A 21,219-nucleotide genomic window follows, 5' to 3' on the forward strand; every position below is an offset into this window, starting at 1 on the left:
ACCATCTACTCTCCACTGGATAATAATTATTTCACTCCAAGAAGACTATTTTATCGTTTTAAATAAAATATATATTTAAAAGCTACCTTAAATCTTTTTAGGAACTGGACCAGATATAAATTAATAAGTACAATCAAACTTATTTAATTATCTGTGGTTTTTGGGGGGAGGAGTTGTGATATGATGACTTACCTATGGGTTAAAAGGAAAATAATGTTAATGTTTTAATTTTCAGCTCCAGATAGGAATCCACAAAACATAAGGGTTCAAGCCTCTCAACCAAAGGAAATGATTATAAAGTGGGAGGTTTGTATTCCTTAATATGTTATATATTTCTTTGTACTCTTTTTCTCTTCCTCTTAGGTCTGCATGCTAACTACAATGATAGCACAATATTTTTTAAAGAACAAAGATAAGATTTGGAAATGAAATGAACTTGTGAGTCATCATCATCATCGTAAATTTTAAAGATCATTGTGATTAAAATGATGTTATGAAACCGAGTTTAACACTAGTCAACAATTTAGGGAAGATTATACAGATTGATTTAGTTGTAATACATTACCAAAAGTTTCAAATTATTAATAGTTTAATTAACAATATTCTAGATTCTCTTCCATTCAAGAAATACTGAAAATCTTTAATTAATTTAGTATAATCTACTAGATATTATGCATGTCAAACTGATGACCCCCCAAAGAATATTCACGCCTCATTAAACACCAGTAGACATTTTGTATTCTCCTTTCTAATAATTCTGAGGATGATCTTGTGAAGAAAGCATCATGAACGCCTTATTCTAGACCTGAAGATGGCATCCAGGATAATGAATGTCTTGCCCATCACCACACAACCAGAAATCCACAAAGCTAGGATTTATATATGAGGATCTTTGGACTCCAAACCTCAGTTTTTCCTCCTTTACATATCTCCGTTAAATGTTATTAAATAGACTTCACCATTTGAATTTTGCATAAAAATGTACATCTACCCAGATAATTTTAATTATTCTAGGGTCATTTCCAAATTTCTTCTGTAACAGTGGGGAATTTTATTTTACCTCTACTACTTGGATGTATTTCATGATGAGTATATTGACCTACCTAAAAGGAAATTATCATTCAACCATTCTGATGAGTAATAGGCCTCCAACATTGAGTTTACAAAACTTTGTGTAAACATAGAACATTTTTTAATGTATGCTGAAATATACTAATTTATTTCCACAACTCATTCCAGGGATAATTCTTGGAAGAATTTTAAAATGCACAAAGTTTAGTTTGCTTTTTATCCTCATATGTTGGTGTTTGAACTCATTACACAATCAAATGGCCCATACCTGCAAAATATTTAGTCAATATTTTTTAGATCAAAATTAGCTCTTTATTTCCACTTCAGTGAAATTAAGTTTTACAAGTTTAAGGTGTGGATTTTTTTTAAAAAAAATGGTAATACATAGAAATGAAATATATTCAAGAATATTATTTCTTTCCTTGAATTTGTGGTTATAAATAGTTACTACCACATAGTCTTGATAATTACTTAATTTATAATCTAAAATGATGTTAGTCTTTTAGGGTATATCTGTCTTATCCTCCCTTAAGTTCCATAGAAATTTTCATAAAATAGATAATATAGTCGGTTAGATAACAATAATACTGTGTATTTGCCAATCAGTTCCTCAGAGAAGCACATCATGTTCCAGTAACATTAACTCATTAATCTTCACTACTCCTTTGGGAGGGCTGTGGTTCACGATGGTGTCAGTCTTGTATGTCATACAGAGAAACTGGGAATCTCAGAGTTTAATGACCTCACCCAGATGCCATGGGCTGTGTCACATGGAAAAAAGGCCAGAAATCTTCAGTCTTTTTGACTGCTCCTCTCACTCACAAGTCATTTTTTATTACCCTGAAGATACACAGGATTGATTATTAATGCTCTCTTCTTGTAAAAATGGGGCTTTAATAAGAAAGCATCTATGGCCAGGTACAGTGGCTCACACTTGTAATCCCAGCACTTTGGGAGGCCAAGGTGGGCAGATCACAAGGTCAGGAGTTTGAGACCAGCCTGGACAATATGGTGAAACTGCCTCTCTACTAAAAATATGAATATTAGCCAGGTGTGGTGGTGCATGCCTGTTATCCCCGCTAATTGGGAGGCTGAGGCAGAAAAATCACTTGAACCTGGGAGGTGGAGGTTACAGTGAGTTGAGATCACACCACTGCACTCCAGCCTAGGTGACAGAGTGAGACTCTGTCTCAAAAAAAAAGCAAAAAAAAAAAAAGCATTTATAATTTGTTTTTGAGGAGCAAATGGCATGTAATCTAGTAATTAATTGATTAGAGGAAGGAAGTAGTCACAGGAATTGGATCTAGACTGACAGTTACATTCCCAATATGTCCCATGGTGTCTCCTATTATCTTGATGTGTCAGAGATCTAGTCACTACAGACACAGCCAGTGAAATTTAAGAACATTCATTCATTAAGTATTGTTCTGTATGGATCATCCTATGGAAAGGAGTTAGACTCCAGGCTTTTCCCAGTTTCACAATCAGATAGCATTGTGAATGAATTACCGGAGCCCCTCCAGAGGTGTACCCAAAATAATTCCTATCTACATGATAACGGTCAGAGAGACATACTTTGGAAAAAAAAAAAAAAAAAAGCTGATCTTTCCCAAAAGAATTAACAATGAAGATGAGCACTAGGAACAGACTGGATGTCCCTAAGTTTTGCTTATTTGTTTATGTTTTACATTTAACATTAAATATGATTGAATTCAAATAACAATACAATTTAACTGAATGGTAGAACTAGGCTTTTTAGTTAGCATTACCTTCAAACATTCACTTTTCCTATATTAAGTGGGTCATGACTCACTCATATATTTTGAGTGTTCAAACATTGTAATGTTCTACTCACAAAACAGGACAAAAGAGTCTACTGCAACCTCATCAGTTAAATACCTGTATCAGGGTAATTTTTGCCTGAGAGTTTCCATTGTTCTTAAGCGTAGGTATGTGAATTTTTAGCTTTGCTCAATACAATAACACATTTCAAACTTAAAGGACACCAAAAACAAAACCAAAAGTCCTAAAACCCCACTAATGTTGAGAAGCAGGAACATCTTTAATTAGATGGTTATGTGATCACATCCAAGGTAGTTAATTCCTAATGGATCTAGGTTTTATTATTTATATTATAAGTATAATAAGAAGATCTACTGGCTTTAAAATGAAATTAAGTGGAATCAGATGAAATATTGCATAACCTAGTGACTATAGTAGATAACAATATATTGTATTCTTGAAAATTGTTGAGAGACTAGGTTTTAAGTGTTCTATCATAAAAAATAAGTATATGAAGTAACATATATTTTGAGCAGCTCAATTTAGCCATTCCACAATGTATACATATTTCAAAACACGTTGTACATAAGTATATACAATTTTTATTTCTCAATTAAAATAAATAAAATGTTCAACAATTTTTTAAACAATAGAATTAAGGCAGGACAGAAGTCTTTCTGTTTTCTAGCTTAATAGTTATAACCTTGCTTGGTTCATAGATGTCTTTGAAACTATGTTGGAAGTACAGGATCTTTTCTAGAAAATTATACAAAAAGTCATACTAAAGATATCATTGGCTTCTCAGATCCTTTAAAGGATACACATGTACCCCATCTAGAGATTCCTACACCCCAAGTTAAGAACCTGTTTTCTAGAGACTCCTTCCTCGTGGGCTATTTCACGAGAGGCAGAGGGAAGGGAAGGCTGGTGGCCTTCCTGCTTACTCTGCCCTTGCTCCTTCTGTTCTTTGTTGAAGAGATTATTTGGGAAACATCTGAGGTTCAGTAGGCATTGCCTCAAAGTCAAATACAAAGCATTCAGGCTGTTTATTTGGGTTCCTGGGTACTAAAAAGGCCGATAACATAGCTAAAATATTTTTGTTTAAAGTGTTATGGTTTATTATTTATTTATTTAAAATTTGTCAGAGAACTTTATTAAATTTAACTCCTTTCTTTGGAGCAAAATGTGTAAAATGAATAGTATTATTTAAACACACTTATTGTCAGTAGGGACTGAAGGAAACTATCATTCCACATTGCAGTACGGCCCTACAGACTCGTGGCCTATTTCACTGGGACAATGCTAAAGCCCCTGGTGAATGTATATCCATTTCACACTCCAAAATATCTTGGAACAAAACTTTCCAATGAATGGAAGTATAAGCAAGGTCTGCAGAAAAATCTCAGAAAGTTTTCATTTTGTTTTGATTTTTTTTTCTCCTAGTTAGTTTAGTTTATTCACGTTAGAATAGGCATATGCTTAAAATTATTTTGCTGATATGTCACTATGCTTTCAACTTAATTCCAAGCAATGCCTCTAATAAGTGTTTTAGTAAATTAGATTAAGTTGTGAAGGGTTACAGATTCTTTAAAAACACTATGTATGACATTGTTGACTCACTCACATATCCAGACAAAATTACTGTTTATATAGGTGAACCTTAAATTTAGGATTAAAATCATATATTAAACATATTTTATGTAACTGATTCATTTCCATGCACAATTCCATTATCTTTGAAATTAAACAGGCAGTTTAAACCACATTATTGTTTTTAAATTAAACTGTTGCTCAATTAAAAACTAAAGTGGAAATACCCAATTTCCCATACTAGAAATTATTCCTCCAGGCTGGGTGCGGTGGCTCATGCCTGTAATCCCAGCACTTTGGGAGGCTAAGGCAGGTGGATCACTTGAGGTTGGGAGTTTAAGACGAGCCTGACCAACATGGAGAAACCCTGTCTCTACTAAAAATACAAAAGTAGCCAGGCGTGGTGGTGCATGCCTATAATCCCAGCTACTTGGGAGGCTGAGGAAGAAGAATCACTTGAGCCTGGGATACGGAGGTTGCAGTGAGCTGAGACCACATCACTGCACTCCAGCCTGGGCAACGGGAGTGAAACTCCATCTTAAGGAAAAAAAAAAAAAGAAAGAAAGAAATTATTCCTCCAAATATTTCTATGCAGCAAAACAAAGTGGATAAGGGAGGCATTTTTTCTTAAAGAAAAATAAAGAATGGTCAAGGAGCTGGGAAATTATTAGATACTGCTTCTTTGTATTAAAGTATAAACATGCATAGTCTCCAAATATGTATACATAATCTGTCTCTTCTTATGGAAGAAAAATGAAGAAGGAGAGAACCAAGTACAAGAGAGTTTTCTTCAAAAAGCCATGGGAGAATGCCATTCACAACCAAAGAATTCGTGGCCATATTATTTTTCATTTCAGTCTGTTTTTTGAAAATGAAAAGGTGGAATGTAGTGGAAAGCATAAGCAAAAAGCTAAAACACTTCGTGGCATTTCTTTGTAACTTCCTTCATGTATGAAAACTTAGACTTTATCATAAGGACATAATCCAGGCATCTGATGTGTAGGCTGCTCATTACTTGGGGAGGTAAGGGATTAATTTTCATACTTAAGCTCATATGATGACAAAACTTTTTCACAACCGTCTCTAAACCAAGAAGGGGGATTTAAGATCTCTCAACAAATGATCCTTCCATTGCGTTGTTCCTTATACCACTTAGGGTGGTTTGCCACCATCTCTGAGTCAACACATCTGTTATCAGACTGAATGAGTTTCGACTTCTGTTTTAGCCTTTGAAATCCATGGAGCAGAATGGACCAGGCCTAGAGTACAGAGTGACCTGGAAGCCACAGGGAGCCCCAGTGGAGTGGGAAGAAGAAACAGTCACAAACCACACGTTGAGGGTGATGACGCCTGCTGTCTACGCCCCTTATGATGTCAAAGTCCAGGCTATAAATCAACTAGGATCTGGTCCTGCCCCTCAGTCAGTGACTCTCTATTCTGGAGAAGACTGTAAGTGATGCACTAAAACTGCTAAGCACGTCAATAACTGTTGCTCTCAAATATATTGTACTTCTGTCAACAAATATTTGTGAACAACTAGTGCACGCAAAGAGGTTGTATTAGCCATGGGAGATAAAAAGAAACATAACACATGATTTCTATCTTAGGATTGACTGGAGGACAGTTGATCAGTATACAATACCAAGGAAGTATGTTGAAAGTTTGCATTTTATTCAGTTTCCTATAAAGCTCTTCCTACATTGAAAATCAGGAATTATCACTGCAATCATTTAAAGCCGCATAACTGTCATAAGATTTTCAAGTATGTTTGCCCGTACTTGTCAAGGATCCCCTAACAGTCACTTGCTGTCATGCCCTGGGCTTCAGTGGCATGTCTGGAGCTTTCCTAATACTGATGAGATATACACCCAGATTTATATATAGAATTATACTCACACACATTCTGATGCCACACTAACTGTTGCAAATAGGTTATTGGAAGGAGAAAAAACACTGCATTCTGTATTGCGAATGCTTTGAATAATATTAGGGGTTATTCTCATTGCCTTCCCAGCATCTAAAATAATAATTTGATCCAAAAATAGAAGAAGGTTGAGAATGAGAAATAGCCAACTCATTACTCACCAGCTGTTTAAATTCTTTTACCCAAATAAAAGCACAAAAAACACATAACACATGCGAAATAAGATAGTATTAGTCTTGACTGCTCTGTATTCAGCTTATTCCTCTGTAGTAAGAACTCCTATAGAATAGAGATAATAATGTCCTCTTCCTAGGGTTGTATGAGCCAGTTGAGGTAAGGCCCTTAGAACAGTGCCTGACATATAGCATATGCTCAAATGTTAACTGTTATTAATACTTGATTAACAAAAATCCCAACCAATTTTATTTATATTACTAGTTTAATTCACTTGCTTCCAAAACCAAGATGCCCACAGAATAGTTTCTGGTTTTATTTGCCCATATTGTATCTATCTGGAGGGCTTTGTTTCTCAGTGTGATACAGGCTCTCCTCTTCTTTGGGAAATCTATTTGGGCTGATAAACTTATCTATCATGAGGAACTCTTTTGGTTCCATTTGGAATGAATTTCATAAAAGTGCTTTCTCCAGAAGAAACATTATGAACATTTTTGAAAAGGGTCCTAATAATCACATGTGCAGGTTATTGAAAACTAATCAATCTTATACGATTAACAGATCCTGATACAGCTCCAGTGATCCATGGGGTGGACGTTATAAACAGTACATTAGTTAAAGTTACCTGGTCAACAATTCCAAAGGACAGAGTACATGGACGTCTGAAAGGCTATCAGGTTTTTATCATGGTTTTTCTTCTTGTTGTTGAATTGGTATCTGAGAATAAATAAGAACTGATTTCAGAAGAAGCCAAAGAGATTCTGCCACCACGATGGATATATTAAAAGATTTTTGTTTTCATTGCAGATAAATTGGTGGAAAACAAAAAGTCTGTTGGATGGAAGAACACATCCCAAAGAAGTGAATGTTCTAAGATTTTCAGGACAAAGAAACTCTGGAATGGTTCCTTCCTTAGATGCCTTTAGTGAATTTCACTTAACAGTTTTAGCCTATAACTCTAAAGGAGCTGGTCCTGAAAGTGAGCCTTATATATTTCAAACACCAGAAGGAGGTGAGAGGGTAACGATGGAGAGTCATGTGAAAAATGGAGGTGATCCATGGCCACATTAAACATTCTTCATTGTGGCCAGGCATGGTGGTTCATGCCCGTAAATTCCAGCACTTTGAGAGGCCAAGGCAGATGGATAACTTGAAGTCAGGAATTCCAAACCAGCTTGGCCAACATAATGAAATCCTGTCTCTACTAAAAATACAAAAATTAGCCAGATGTGGTAGTGCACACCTGTAGTCCCAGCTACTTGGGAGGCTGAGGCAGGAGAATCACTTGAACCTGGGAGGCAGAGGTTGCAATGAGCAGAGATTGGGCCACTGCACTCCATCTAGCCTGGGCCACAGAGCAAGACTCTGTCTCAAAATAAATAAATAAATAAAATAAACATTCTTCTTTATTAGTAGTTAATTAATATTTACTTCAGATGAGTTGGCTTGTCAATTTCGATAAAATTTATAATATAATAGGGCTTTTTTGAATTTTGCTAATTTATGTGAGTTTATTTTTGGTCTTGTGTTTCCTAGTACCTGAACAGCCAACTTTTCTCAAGGTCATCAAAGTTGATGAAGACACTGCCACTTTATCCTGGGGACTACCTAAGAAATTAAATGGAAACTTAACTGGCTATCTTTTGCAATATCAGATAAGTAAGTAGAAATTTGAATTGGAGTTAACTTGTTAAATTTCACTTTTTGATTGAGTATTCTGTTTGCTATGTTGGGAGTCTAATGATCACTTAAGGCCATGGTTTGTAAGCTGCCATTCTTCCTTGTAGCCCAGGGGCTTGTAAACTGGCTTGCATGCCAAATTCAGCCTGCTGCCTGTTTTTAGGAATAAAGTTTTATGACGACATGGCCATGTCCACTTATTTATGTATGTCTACAGCTGCTTTCTCCCTGGAGTGGTAAAGTTGTCATCTCAACAGAGACTACATGGCCTACAAAGGCTAAATGTTTACCATCTGGCCCTTTACTGAAAGGTTTGCTTACCTGTTTTAGAAAAAAAGCAGTGTGCTGATGAGTACACAAAACATGCGTTTAATGTTTATATGTAAGATGTTTGGAGAAGTAGGAAAAATGCAAAAGAGTTATTGAGTGATGTGATGGAGATTCAAAGCACACTACCTCTTCTGTCTCAGATATATGCTTGCATACTCAACCTTAAATATACTTGTGTTTATCAAATTCTCTATGGGTTGCTCGCTGTTTCATGGAGATGATATTGAGAGGACTAAATAATTGTCTTTGGAGCATTACTCAGAATGGGCTCTGCGCACATGCTGCTGTGCAACTAGAGTAACGTGAATGTGTTCAGATGAAATCAGGTCATTTTTAATAGTAGTGCCTCCCATCTTGAACAGTCCTTGAGTCTAAGCATCATCTTAAAATGGAACTTAGGGGATTGACATTATAGAAAATTTTAGCAACATCCCATCATGAAAATTTTAGACTTTCAAGACATCAATTCTCAAAGCACCAGAAATACAGAAACCCAGCATACACTGCTTACAAGTCAACTTGATCACAGCCCTGTTGTGCTACTTTCACATCAACTCAAGACTTCCAGCAACCCAGGTCACATATTTGCTTTAGCTTCTGATGGTTTCTGCTGAAATTAGCACATATGTTTAAATACATACAGGCCTAATCCCAACAGAAGTAGATTTTAGCACTTTTGAGTGCTCGCTGTGTAGCAGGATCAGTACTAAGTGTATCTCTTTGCATTGTTTCATTAAAGTAAGAAATCTATTAGATATGTACTATCACTATTTTATGAATGAGGGGATTGAGATATAGAGAGTATACTCACACAGAGTCAAGCAGTAAAGTAAGTGTTAAGAATGCAAAGCAAGATCAGTCCAATTCTACATGTTGAGCTCTTAACCTTATATTATTCCATGTACTGGTTTTCAAAAATGGTGTAAGAATTGAAGAAATATTTGAAGATTCTTTTAAATGTCAGTTTGTTTGGTAAATGTATACCTTCTTATCCTAACAATAAGAAACTCAACTAATTAAATTCCAACCTTCATATTGATCTGTATGTAACATTTAAGTTTATTTAAAATAAGTTCTTAAAATATAGAAGTTGAAATATTAACAATTGTAATGATTACTGAACTGCTTGATATGTGGATTTTAAAATAAAATAATATATAATTATTTTGCTCTCAATATTAAATGATCAAGACATTTTAGGTAGTTTACCTTTTTCTTATTGCTCTTAGATAGTCTAAATTGTTGCAATTTATATGTATGAGAGCTCTATGTACACTCTCCTGAATTCTTATATTGATTGTAGTAGTTTTTCAATTGACTTTGTGGTCATTCACAATTATGCTTTCAAAAAATCTAAGAGAGTGATGATTTCACATCCTTCTTTCCAATGTTTGGGTGCCTAGTTTGTTTGTTTTTTCTTTTCATTGATTTGAATTGCATTTTATGGACCAAGGAAGGCATTTTTATGTCAATAATAAATGCATTTTTTAAACATCTATGGTATCTTGGACTGAGAGTCAAGAGGATTTATTCTATATTCTTTCTTGCCACTAACAGCTGCACTATCTTGGATGTATTTTATCTCTTGGATTATTGTTACAGTAATCTTATAATACACCACACTCTTACACAAATCTCATGTCTCTGCTGGGTACACAAATCTCATGTCTTTGCTGGGTTGCAATTCTTTGAAAGAAGCTATCTGATTCAGCTTTTTACAATTAGCACTTTGCATAGTACTTAGTACACAGTAGATATTCTTAAATATTTAATATATTCTTGCATTTATTGATTCTATGTATATTGAGTAGCTATTTGGTGCCATATGTTAAACTAGAAACCATAGAAGACACAAATAAATTATCATCTTGAATTATTCTTCCAAAAGGAAATTACAAGTACTTAATTCAAAGGTACAATGAAAATATAGCAATGGGGAAAATTCATTATTATTAACAGGTATTATGAAGCTGGAGCAGTTGGCTCCAATATAGCACAGGGATTAAAGATGTTTCTCTGGGGTCAAAAGGCCATGGTTTGGATTCAAATTCCAGTTTGCAAATTTACAGACTCAAGATCAGAGCAAAGCACTTATTCTTGTGAGACCTCAGTTTTGTCATGTATGGTATAGTCATAGTAGTTGTACGTACCTCATAGGATTAAATGAGTTGATGGTTATGAATCATTAATGTATCTTTACATACCACAAGCATGAGGAGAAATGAAAATAATGAAGAATGCAACTTGAATCGTTAAATACATTTGAGCTGTTGTTCATGTTTATTCTTTAGTAAATGACACCTACGAGATTGGAGAATTAAATGATATTAACATTACAACTCCATCAAAGCCCAGCTGGCACCTCTCAAACCTGAATCCAACTACCAAGTACAAATTCTACTTGAGGGCTTGCACTTCACAGGGCTGTGGAAAACCCATCACGGAGGAAAGCTCCACCTTAGGCAAAGGGAGTAAGTACATGAGGCTTCTCTTTTAACAGAGGCTTTAAAAGAGGCTGCATCTTTGTAAACAGCTGCACTGAAAGGAAAGCACCGTGCTAGTCATTGTAAATTAGAAATGATTGTGATCCCACTCTGTCTGACCTTCTGTTTTCCACTGACATAGAGGCAGAATTTATTAATCCTGTTTGGAAAGTTCACATTGACTCAATTTATGGATTTCTGCGCAATACCAATCAAATTATAGCTTAGTGTATACAAGGTCAGGAACTATAATTTTACTTAATTAAAGTAGCGGGACATAAGGTCACAAAGCTGTTCAAAAGGTTAGTAAAGGTATATTTTTCTTTTAGAAATGTTTCCATACAGAAAAATATTTGGCTCTTGCATTGGTAGACATTACAGATCTAATACATCTCACTTTCATGCCTTCACTCTATATACATTGATTCATATGTCAGTTTTGTTTTACTGTCTGATGATTGATGCCAAGCAACTGGCTGGGAAATGGCTTATAAATCTATGGTTTCACTTGTAACACAATTATCCTAATTCAATTACACTTTTCTATTTTTTTGCACCTTTAACCATTTCCCTTCCCAAATTGCATCTCCAGTTACGATTTTAGCAAGGTTCTTGCTAAGCTTTCTATGATAGCAATAGGACCTTCGCAGATAAATCAGATCAGAGAAACTGATGTACACACTAACTTAAACAAAGAGGGATTTAGGTAGGGCTTAAGCTGTTCAGGCGTGGAAGGATATTGGAGAGAGAAAGGAAGGATGTAGAAGATGGAAGAAAGGGAAATAGAGTTGTGTATTTATCGTGTATTAAGGTTGGTGCAAAAGTAGTTGTGGCCCTTCCATTAAAAGTAGTAATGACAAAAGCCACAATTACTTTTGCACCAGTCTAATACTATGTGTCAGACTGTGTTCTGGATGCTTTTCCAAATTGTAGATTAGAAAAATGGTAGAATCAATGAAAGAAACATCACGAAGGGGAGAAATAGTGAAGAAAATTCAATTGCCTATTATTTATTGAAGATGTATATTAAAATATATTCAAACTTGTGAATCACTGTAAATCACCCTGTTTGTGTGTGAATGGTTATGCTCTGACCTTTATTACTGGTTTGTTTTTACATCTTATTGTGCCTGCTATATCTGACTAATAACAAGCTTATGTTTTTCTCAGATTCCTGAAACATTTAAAACCCCTTTATGTGGGAAAAGTGTATAATTCAAATAATTACTTCCCTAAAACTCACAAAGTATTCCCAAGGATGAATTGAACACCAAGTGAAATGAAGAACTCATTTCACTGACTTTACCTGCTCATAAAAGTTAGATTTAAAGATAGGGATTGAAAACTTTGCAGTAAATAAAAGGTTCTTATTTCTGAAGCATTGAAACTGACATCAGGTGTTCAATACAAAGAAGAGAAGTCAGAATGGTAGTAGTCCAAACATGCAACTTCCATATTTTTAAAAACAGAATTTAAGGCATGGAGTTGGTTGCTATTTTGATATAACCAAAACCATAATGTGCTTGTGAAGTGCTGATCCCATTCTTGCCAATTTGAAGCATATAAGAAAAAATATTCACAGAATTGCCTTACAAGTATTACATATTCTAGTACATATGTTGGAAAATTTGGGCTTGGTTGCATTCATGCTTGAGAAATTGTTTTTGGAGGATGAAAATGCTGTTCATGTGATTTTACAACTAATGTGGCATCTTTTCTTCAAACTAAAAATGTAACTAATTTGCTGCATATCTTAAAAGAACCTTTCTTCACTTCTTACGTGTCAGGAATCTAAAAATGTTTCTTACTAGCGTGTTTGTGCTCTTTTTCAGGAATCTGCATTTTCAGTATTCCAGCTAACTGCCCCCTTCCCCAGTTGACACTGATTTCTCTTCTATAGGCATGTCTTGCTATATGTACAGGGAAAAAAATTATAATCTCTTTTTCTACTAGAGTTCAACATAATCTTTGAAAAAACTGTATATTTCCACTGAGAAGATACATCTTGTTATCACTCAGCACTCTAAAAATGATCACTTGTGCAAATTGGAACCTACTACCATGCATCTTTCTTCTTGCTCTGCCTATGTAGCTCATTTCAAGGTCATTTGGCACTTGTTCAAAAAATAGGATTTGATTGACAAGCATTTTTCTCAGATTGTTTTCAGGTTGTCACTCTGATTTTCAAATAAATCATATTCCATAATCTAAGAGCGGAAAAAATGGAGCTAATCAGAAATATTATTTTTGTGTCATTAGTGGTTTGAATAAATCACTTGCTTTACTCTGTTTTTCAAAAGCTTGCACGACTTAATGTTTTACTAATATCTCTGTTTTTCAAGGTCAAAATTAATTGCACTCTGTTTCAATGATGCTTAATCTTGAAGGCTTTGCTCATATAATTGGCCTTATTTCTCTCATGGCATAATTTTTAATAAAACCTTTTTGTTATTTAGTAACTATATAATTAATTTTTTTCTATAATGAAAATGCATAATGAAATATTGATCTGTAACATATACCCACTTTAAATAGAATTTCATAACCCGTTGTAGTCTCAGTAAGAAACATATTTTATAACACTGCTAACATTTTCTGGATTATATTTATTATATTGAGTTGATTCCCAGCAAAACTATGGATCGCATGCAAAAATATTTAAGATATTTGGTGGTAAGATAAGAAGTTAGCATATATTTGTCTTCTACTATGAGATTCTACTATTAACATATTGACATATTAATATTTTTTGAAAATAACTTCTCACACCACTTTCAAAATGTCAGTAAAACCATTCCATTGGTATGTACCTACAAGCCTGCACTTCACACACTTTGGGCTTCTATAAATTTCAAATATTTAATATATGATCATATTGTAATGCTATTTCATCAATATTTATGGAGAAGACCAAGGCAAAAAAAAAAAAAAGGCAATATATAGTTAGTTATGATTATAAGGTTATATGCTGTCAATTGTAAGTCAAAAGGCCATATTCAGTTTCCCATTAGGTTTGTGAAAATCCAAATTGCACAAAATCGTATTGTATAATTTTTTTAAGTCTACGGTTTTGAACCATTCATGTGACCAGGCAGATTTACAGTACCATTTCATCTTAAACGGCCATGTATTGAGTTCATTTCATTTACTCAGTTTCATTATATTAAAAAAGGAAGTTGAAATGTTGATTTTCTTGATCTCCTGATAATTCAAAAAACTGAGACAATATGGTATAAGTGACTTTCTTATTCACTTCGAATAACAATATATATTTTTTTACTTTTTATGTCCTATGTTTCCATGACTACAATTCACATGATTTAACTGTGTACATTTCTTAGGTAAAGGTTTCGGGAAGATATCAGAAGGAGTAAATCTTACTCAAAAGACTCACCCAATAGAGGTATTTGAGCCGGGAGCTGAACATATAGTTCGCCTAATGACTAAGAATTGGGGTGATAACGATAGCATTTTTCAAGATGTAATTGAGACAAGAGGGAGAGGTGAGAAATGAGATTATATCTGGGGAAGTCTTAGTCAATCTGTGTCCTGTAGAATATTTAGTGTTGCATATGTCCTATATTAAACATAAAAACACTGAGTATATTAGTTATGAAAATAATAATTTCAATTTTTGACATATTTTAAATTATCAAAATGAAAATGTTTCACAGTAGTCCAACTTATCCTTTATTTTGTTTTACTAGAGTTGTTGCCTAAAATATCTCCTGCTAATTAACACATGTTAATAACACAAACTAAAAGAAAAGCAAAACAAAACAAAACCACCAGGCTCCATGGTCATCTGCTTCTAACCAAGGCAGCTTGCGCTTTTTGCTTGCTCCTTGCTGCTTCTGAGTTTAACTTCTGCCTTCACTATCCTTCTTTGGTTTTTCATCTTCAGAATCAAATACAACTCAAAGAAGTCCCTTTTTAAATAAAGAAGGAAAGATTTATCAGTATTCTCCCATTAATGTGTCCTTCACATTGGATTCCTTCTGGGGTCATTAAAAAAATTGATACTATTTGGTATGCTTAAAAATGATGTCTAATTTTCCCCAATGTTACAGAATACAAGACTGTTTCTAGTGTACAATGTTGTGACTTCTCTTTCTACAACAGAATATGCTGGTTTATATGATGACATCTCCACTCAAGGCTGGTTTATTGGACTGATGTGTGCAATTGCTCTTCTCACACTAGTATTGTTAACTGTTTGCTTTGTGAAGAGAAACAGAGGTGGAAAGTACTCAGGTAAAATTGTTTTTTAATGTGATTTTCAGCTTATTAAATAGCATTTTCTGGGAAGCATTCTTCAGAGACATCTTTTTTTTTTTTTAATACACATTCAAGTCAAATTTATTTTAGCAAATTAGTTGTACAATGCACTGACAGGAAAAACATATTGCTAAATTAACCAAAAAAAAAGTATGGTCTAGAGTATTATTTCCAGATAATTACTTGGTTCTAGTTTCTAGCACTTAAAATGGGCTCTAACTGCCAGGTGTGGTGGCTCATGCCTGTAATCCTAGCACTTTAGGAGGCCGAGGTGGATGGATGACGAGGTCAGGAGATCCAGACTATCCTGGCCAACATAATGAAACCCCGTCTCTTACTAAAAATACAAAAATGAGCCGGGCGTGGTGGCGGCTGCCTGTAATCCCAGCTACTCGGGAGGCTGAGGCAGGAGAATCACTTGAACCCGGGAGGTGGAGGTTGCAGTGAGCCAAGATTGCGCCACTGTACTACTTCAGCCTGGGAGATAAGAGCAAAAACTCCATCTCAAAAAAAGAAAAAAAAAAAGCTCTAACAAGGTTGATAACACTTCCAAACTTCTATTGTCTATCTGTGAAAGATCAGAGCCATTGAGAGGCATATTACTAAGTCACATATATGCTTTAGTGTTTTAAGTGACCCATCTATAGCACGCCTCTCTCTATACATGACATACACGACTCGTGTTTTTTGCACTAATACATTCTAATATTACTGGCTCCACTGGCCAACTTTGTTGGTGTTAATCATTATTAGGAATGTGCTTCTTATTACCATGGCATGTATTAGACACACTGCCTCATGAATTAATGATACATAAGGTATCCATGAAAACCATCATAGTTGGTAATATGATGTTTGCCTTTAATTTCATTCAACTTCCGAATTGTTTTGTCTTTTTCAGATATACATATTGTATCAAGATGATGGTTATTACTAGTATTGCTTAGTATTTGTGGTGCTTTTATATAGCGACAAAGATTTAGATTACACTGCTATTTATTTCATGATGTTCAGATTTATGAGAAGTTCATTATTGGCTTAGGATTTATCTAGCAAATATTTAGTGGGAACCCATCATCTACAAAGAAATATTGAGAGCATAATTTCTAGGTTTTTGTAAAATGACATGCATAATTTATGGAGTTATGCATTTCACTTTTTTCTCTGAAGACTGAATGATTATGAATTAGGTTCACAATGACTAATAAATGTTCTGAGTAATTAATGGGAAACATTAAAGAGTTATAGTATTCTCCTTATCCCCAACAAATAATCATTTGTGAATTGTGTGCTATCCAGATTCTAAAGATGTTTCTTCAAATCATGCCCTGAAAAGAAAAAAAAAAAAGTCAGCATTTCATATTGCAGAGTAGCTAAGAGAATCTACTAGAAGACACATCACTGAGTCTCTGCATGTAGCCTCGTAGAAAAGTCCAGTAAAGAACGAATTTGTATTGTGAGGTTTTGTTTTTTTTTTGTTTGTTTGTTTTGTTTTGTTTTGTTTTGTTTTGTAAAGAGAATAAGAGCTTTTGGTCTTATATTCTACTAATACAAAAATTAGCTGGGCGTGGTGGCGGCTGCCTGTAATCCTAGCTACTCAGGAGGCTGAGGCATGAGAATCCCTTGAACCCGGGAGGCAGAGGTTGCAGTGAGCAGAGATCATGCCACTGCACTCCAGCCTGGGTGACCGAGTAAGACTTTGTCTCGAAACAAAACAAAACAAAACAAAAAAGGGAAAATGTCAGTGGAGACCTGAATATTCAGATTGTTGCAACAATTTTGAGTAAGAGTGATGCATAACAACCAAATGATTGACCTTTTTTGTTGTTTTTTTTTGTTTATTTTTTTGAGACATGATCTTGTTCCGTCGACCAGGCTGGAATGCAGTGGCACTATCTCAGCTCTCTGCAACCTCTGCCTCCCAGGTTCAAGTGATCCTACCACCTCAGCCCATCATGTAGCTGGGACCACAGGTGCACGCTACCACGCCTGGCTAATTTCCATGTTTTTAATACAGACAGGGTCTTGCTTTGTTGTCCAGGCTGGTTTCAAACTCCTGATATCAAGTGTTCTGCCCGCCTTGGCCTCCCAAAGTGCTGGGATTACAGGCATGAGCCACCACATCCAGCCTTGACTGACTTTTTAAATTCAATTTAGTTTAATGACACAGATCTAATAGGTGCCTATGATGTCTTCAAAAAGTCCAGATAGTAAAATAAGTATTTAGTAATTTGGTCTTCACTGAGAAATCAAGTTAAGTTGGGCTCTTCCAATAAGACTTCTTGTTCACATAATATTGGGTAGTCAGGTGAAAATATGCAGCATGCTGCAGGTGTGATGACAAAAAAGTAGAACTTCCCAAAATCCCCTCTATTTTTTGTTTAAACAAAGAAGTAACAGATGGGCTACAGGTATAGCCAGAAAAAAATATTGCCTCACTGGTATCAAAACATTTGAGCAATGCTGTTCTTATTGACTATTCACTATTCCACAGCACTGGTAAAAGTGTATTTTAAACAGTCACTGTATTAGTTTCCCCACCTTTTTTCTCTTTTTTAGTTAAAGAAAAGGAAGATTTGCATCCAGACCCAGAAATTCAGTCAGTAAAAGATGAAACCTTTGGTGAATACAGGTAAACTTGAGGTTCTGTTTTAAAATGTATCAAAACACGCATTCATCATGTTGAAAGCTCAAATGAACAAAAAGGTGTTTATTCTTAACGAAAAGTTTACAGAACTATAATGTAATGACCCTATAAAGAATGCTTCGTACAAATAGGGCCCATGTAAGTGCTAGCAACCAAATTTCTGTCTGTGTGGTGAGGGTGTATAAAGAATTACAGTCCAGGCAGAAGTATCGGTTAGGATACTTTTCTTGAAGCTGTGTGCCTAACACAAAGACACTATTCTTATTTAGGTTGAATATCTATTTGGGGTAGCTAAAACATCTTTAGCATGGCCATTTTGAACTCAGGTTGGATACAGTTTGCATCCACACACATATATCTGTATACCTACAGTGTTGCACCTGCCAAGGTAAGTAAGTTACAAACCCTGTCCTCTAGATGAACCTAATCAGCAGAAAAAAAATGTCTTATATATGCAAATGACTGTAATGAATTAAATAGAATAAAAGAGCACAAAAGAGAGCAACTATTTCTGCCCAGGTAGGATTTTGGACGAAAGGATCATCCATAAGAGATAAGCTAAGCCTTAAAGGATAAAAAGGATTGTGTTACTGTTAACTACTGGACAGAGGATGACAAAATGAGTGAGGGCGTGTCGGGCAAGGGAGGAATGGCAAGAAGTCTGCTCTGAGCTAGGTAGGAATCTTTTGGGGATGTGTTAAATTGTCTCTTTCTTCTGTTATCTCTCTCCATCTTACCCTTTCTACTACTCTCTTAACTTCTTAGCGCTTTTTGGTTGGAATGGCATCTTTTTTTTTTCAGGTCCCCTGTATATTTCAGCCAACAGACATATTGTAAGTTCCAGGTTTATATCGATCTTAGCACATAGGAAACCAGAGTTTATATCGAAGAAGAAATCTGGTTGATCCTCTTTCTCTCGTCTCTGGGTTCATCACTCTAGCCAGGGATGTGGAGCATTTTCATTAGGTCATTGTTAGACATTTGAGCTTACCTGTACCTCCACTTTGTGCTATACTTATTTTTCTGTATTCTACCTAGTCAATACCCTTTTTACGTTTTTATGTTTCTTAATAAATGACTTTAAGTTCTTTCCAGAATAAAGAACAGTAAAGAGAAAGAAAGAAAGAGAGAAAAGAAAAGAAAGAAAGAATTTTAGAACTTTGCAAATTGTGCTCCTTACTGTTGTATTAGTTAGCAGTTGCCTCATAACAATAACCACCAATACTTAACAGCTTTAAACAATAAACATTTATTATTTCTATGTCCTCATAATTCAGGAATCCAGACATGGCTTAGATGGGTGCTTCGGGCTCAGGACCTCTCATGAGGTTGCAGGAAGGTTTTGACCAGGGCTATGGTTTCATCTAAAGTTTCAGCCAGAGCACAAGCCATTCCTAGGCCACTCATAGTGCTTTTGGCAGGATATAGTTCCATACAGACTGTTGAACTAAGGGCTTCAGCTCTTCACAGGCCAGAAGTCATTCCTAACTCCATATTACATGGATATCTCCATGGGGCCATGCACAACATGGCAGCTGGCTTCTTTCAGAATGTGTGAACCAGGGAGCAAGACAGAGCACCCAAGTTGGAAGCCACAGTCCTTTTGTAACCTGATATTGGAAGTGACTTCCCATCACTTCTGTTGTATTCTATAGGAGCAAATCAATAAGTTTAGCCCACAACTCAAAGGAAGAAGATTATACAAGGTACAGAGTCCATGAGGCAGTGATCATTGAGGACCTGCAACAACTTTTCAGAAGTTGAGGCAGGAGAATTGCTTAAACTCAGGAGGCGGAGGTTGCAGTGAGCCGAGACTGTGCCACTGCATTCCAGCCTGGGCAACATAGTGAGACTCCATCTCAATACAAAAAAAAAACACAAACAAACAAACAAAAAACTACTTTTGAAAGACAGTATTAGCTCAGTTTTACAGGCAAGAAAACAAAAACAATGCCTTGCAATGCCTTGTCTAAAAACCCATTTCCCCACACCCTGCTGCTTCTTTATAAAGATAGCTAACATCTTCCCGTGCATTATTTCCTATGACATCCCTTTATAGTAGTTGATGTGTTTTCCAACCTGTTTCCCCCAAACTACACATTTATCAGGATAATTGTCTACTTTCCACATTATCCCAGGAGGCACTTTTATAAGAGGTGCCCTGCATAACGTAAATCCTTATCCTTCTAGCTTCCGATAATCTTCCCTTTTGTTATTTTTCTTTGCTCTTCGTTTCCTGATTCCTCAGCCAATGCCTCATTTTTTTTTCTTGATTTGTTTTTGTAACTGCAATATCCTAATTCGAGAGCCAATTATCGTATCAGTCAGGGGAGCATGTGTTATGCTGCTGTCAAAACAACTCCAAAAGCATTTTCTTTCTCAAGTTATGTATCCCACAGAGATTGCCCTTTTCATCTTAGTCACTTAGGAGCACTGGTTGGTGGATGAGAATCCAGGGTCACCACAGCAGGGAAAACAGAATGCAACAAACTGAGCACTGGCTTTTAATCTTCCATTTGGAAGAGACACATGTCACCTTTGCTCACTCTTTTTTTAAAGCGAAGAAAATTCCATGGTGGCATATAACATAGAGTAGGCAGAGAAGTGTCATCCTGTTTTATTCCTAGAAACCTGACTTACTTATTGAATAGCACTGACCAATACCACAAATTATAAAATGATATATACATCTAAATTATATTTTTTCCAAATGCTTCATTGATAAAATTTGATAAAATCATTTTATATGGTATATAGCTTCATAATGTAATACTAATTGGTATTTTAAAAGATCTTGATCCAAAATTTGAAGATCATACCATTTGGTAAGTATTTTACTAATGGATTTACTTCTGTTCATGAATAAAACACCTACCATAAATATAGTATACTTATTTATGTTCTTAAAATATCAGTCATTTCTTTCTACCTTAAACTATAATAAGCTTGAACTGTTAACTATATTAAAGAAAGTTATTTGGTTTCAAAAACAGAATATGATTGATTTTAAAAGAGAACTTTTGGAAGGATATAAGAGAATCAAAAGGATCAGAAGTAAAAACAGAAGATCAAGACTTGGAAGCCAGGAGCTCCAAAAGGCCATGAAAGCAAAGGAAATTGCATTTGTTCTCTGTCTGAGTCCATTAGGGGCTACTATAACAAAATACCATAAACTGAGTGGCTTATAAAAGAACAGAAACTTATTTCTCACAGTTCTGGATTCAGGGAAGCCTAAGAGCAAAGTGCCAGCATTTTCAGTG

General features: G+C 35.3%; 1 protein-coding gene across 6 annotated transcripts in view; it reads left to right on the forward strand.

Moving 5' to 3' along the window:
• The window catches only part of CHL1 (cell adhesion molecule L1 like), a 215,005-nt gene that overhangs the window by 189,297 nt on the left and 4,489 nt on the right, over positions 1-21,219 (forward strand). For 5 of the 6 annotated variants that reach the window (XM_017859615.1, XM_017859618.1, XM_017859614.1 and 2 more), the window contains 9 exons: positions 236-306; positions 5,670-5,892; positions 7,103-7,218; positions 7,349-7,553; positions 8,078-8,200; positions 10,843-11,022; positions 14,376-14,537; positions 15,157-15,288; positions 17,872-17,944. In XM_017859615.1, coding sequence (XP_017715104.1) covers positions 236-306; positions 5,670-5,892; positions 7,103-7,218; positions 7,349-7,553; positions 8,078-8,200; positions 10,843-11,022; positions 14,376-14,537; positions 15,157-15,288; positions 17,872-17,944 — 1,285 coding nt within the window. The remainder of the gene's footprint in view (positions 1-235; positions 307-5,669; positions 5,893-7,102; positions 7,219-7,348; positions 7,554-8,077; positions 8,201-10,842; positions 11,023-14,375; positions 14,538-15,156; positions 15,289-17,871; positions 17,945-21,219) is intronic. The other variant, XM_017859620.1, reaches the window with a different exon arrangement.

Source organism: Rhinopithecus bieti, unplaced genomic scaffold (assembly GCF_001698545.2).
Source record: "Rhinopithecus bieti isolate Rb0 unplaced genomic scaffold, ASM169854v2 scaffold_49457, whole genome shotgun sequence".
Taxonomy (NCBI): domain Eukaryota; kingdom Metazoa; phylum Chordata; class Mammalia; order Primates; family Cercopithecidae; genus Rhinopithecus; species Rhinopithecus bieti.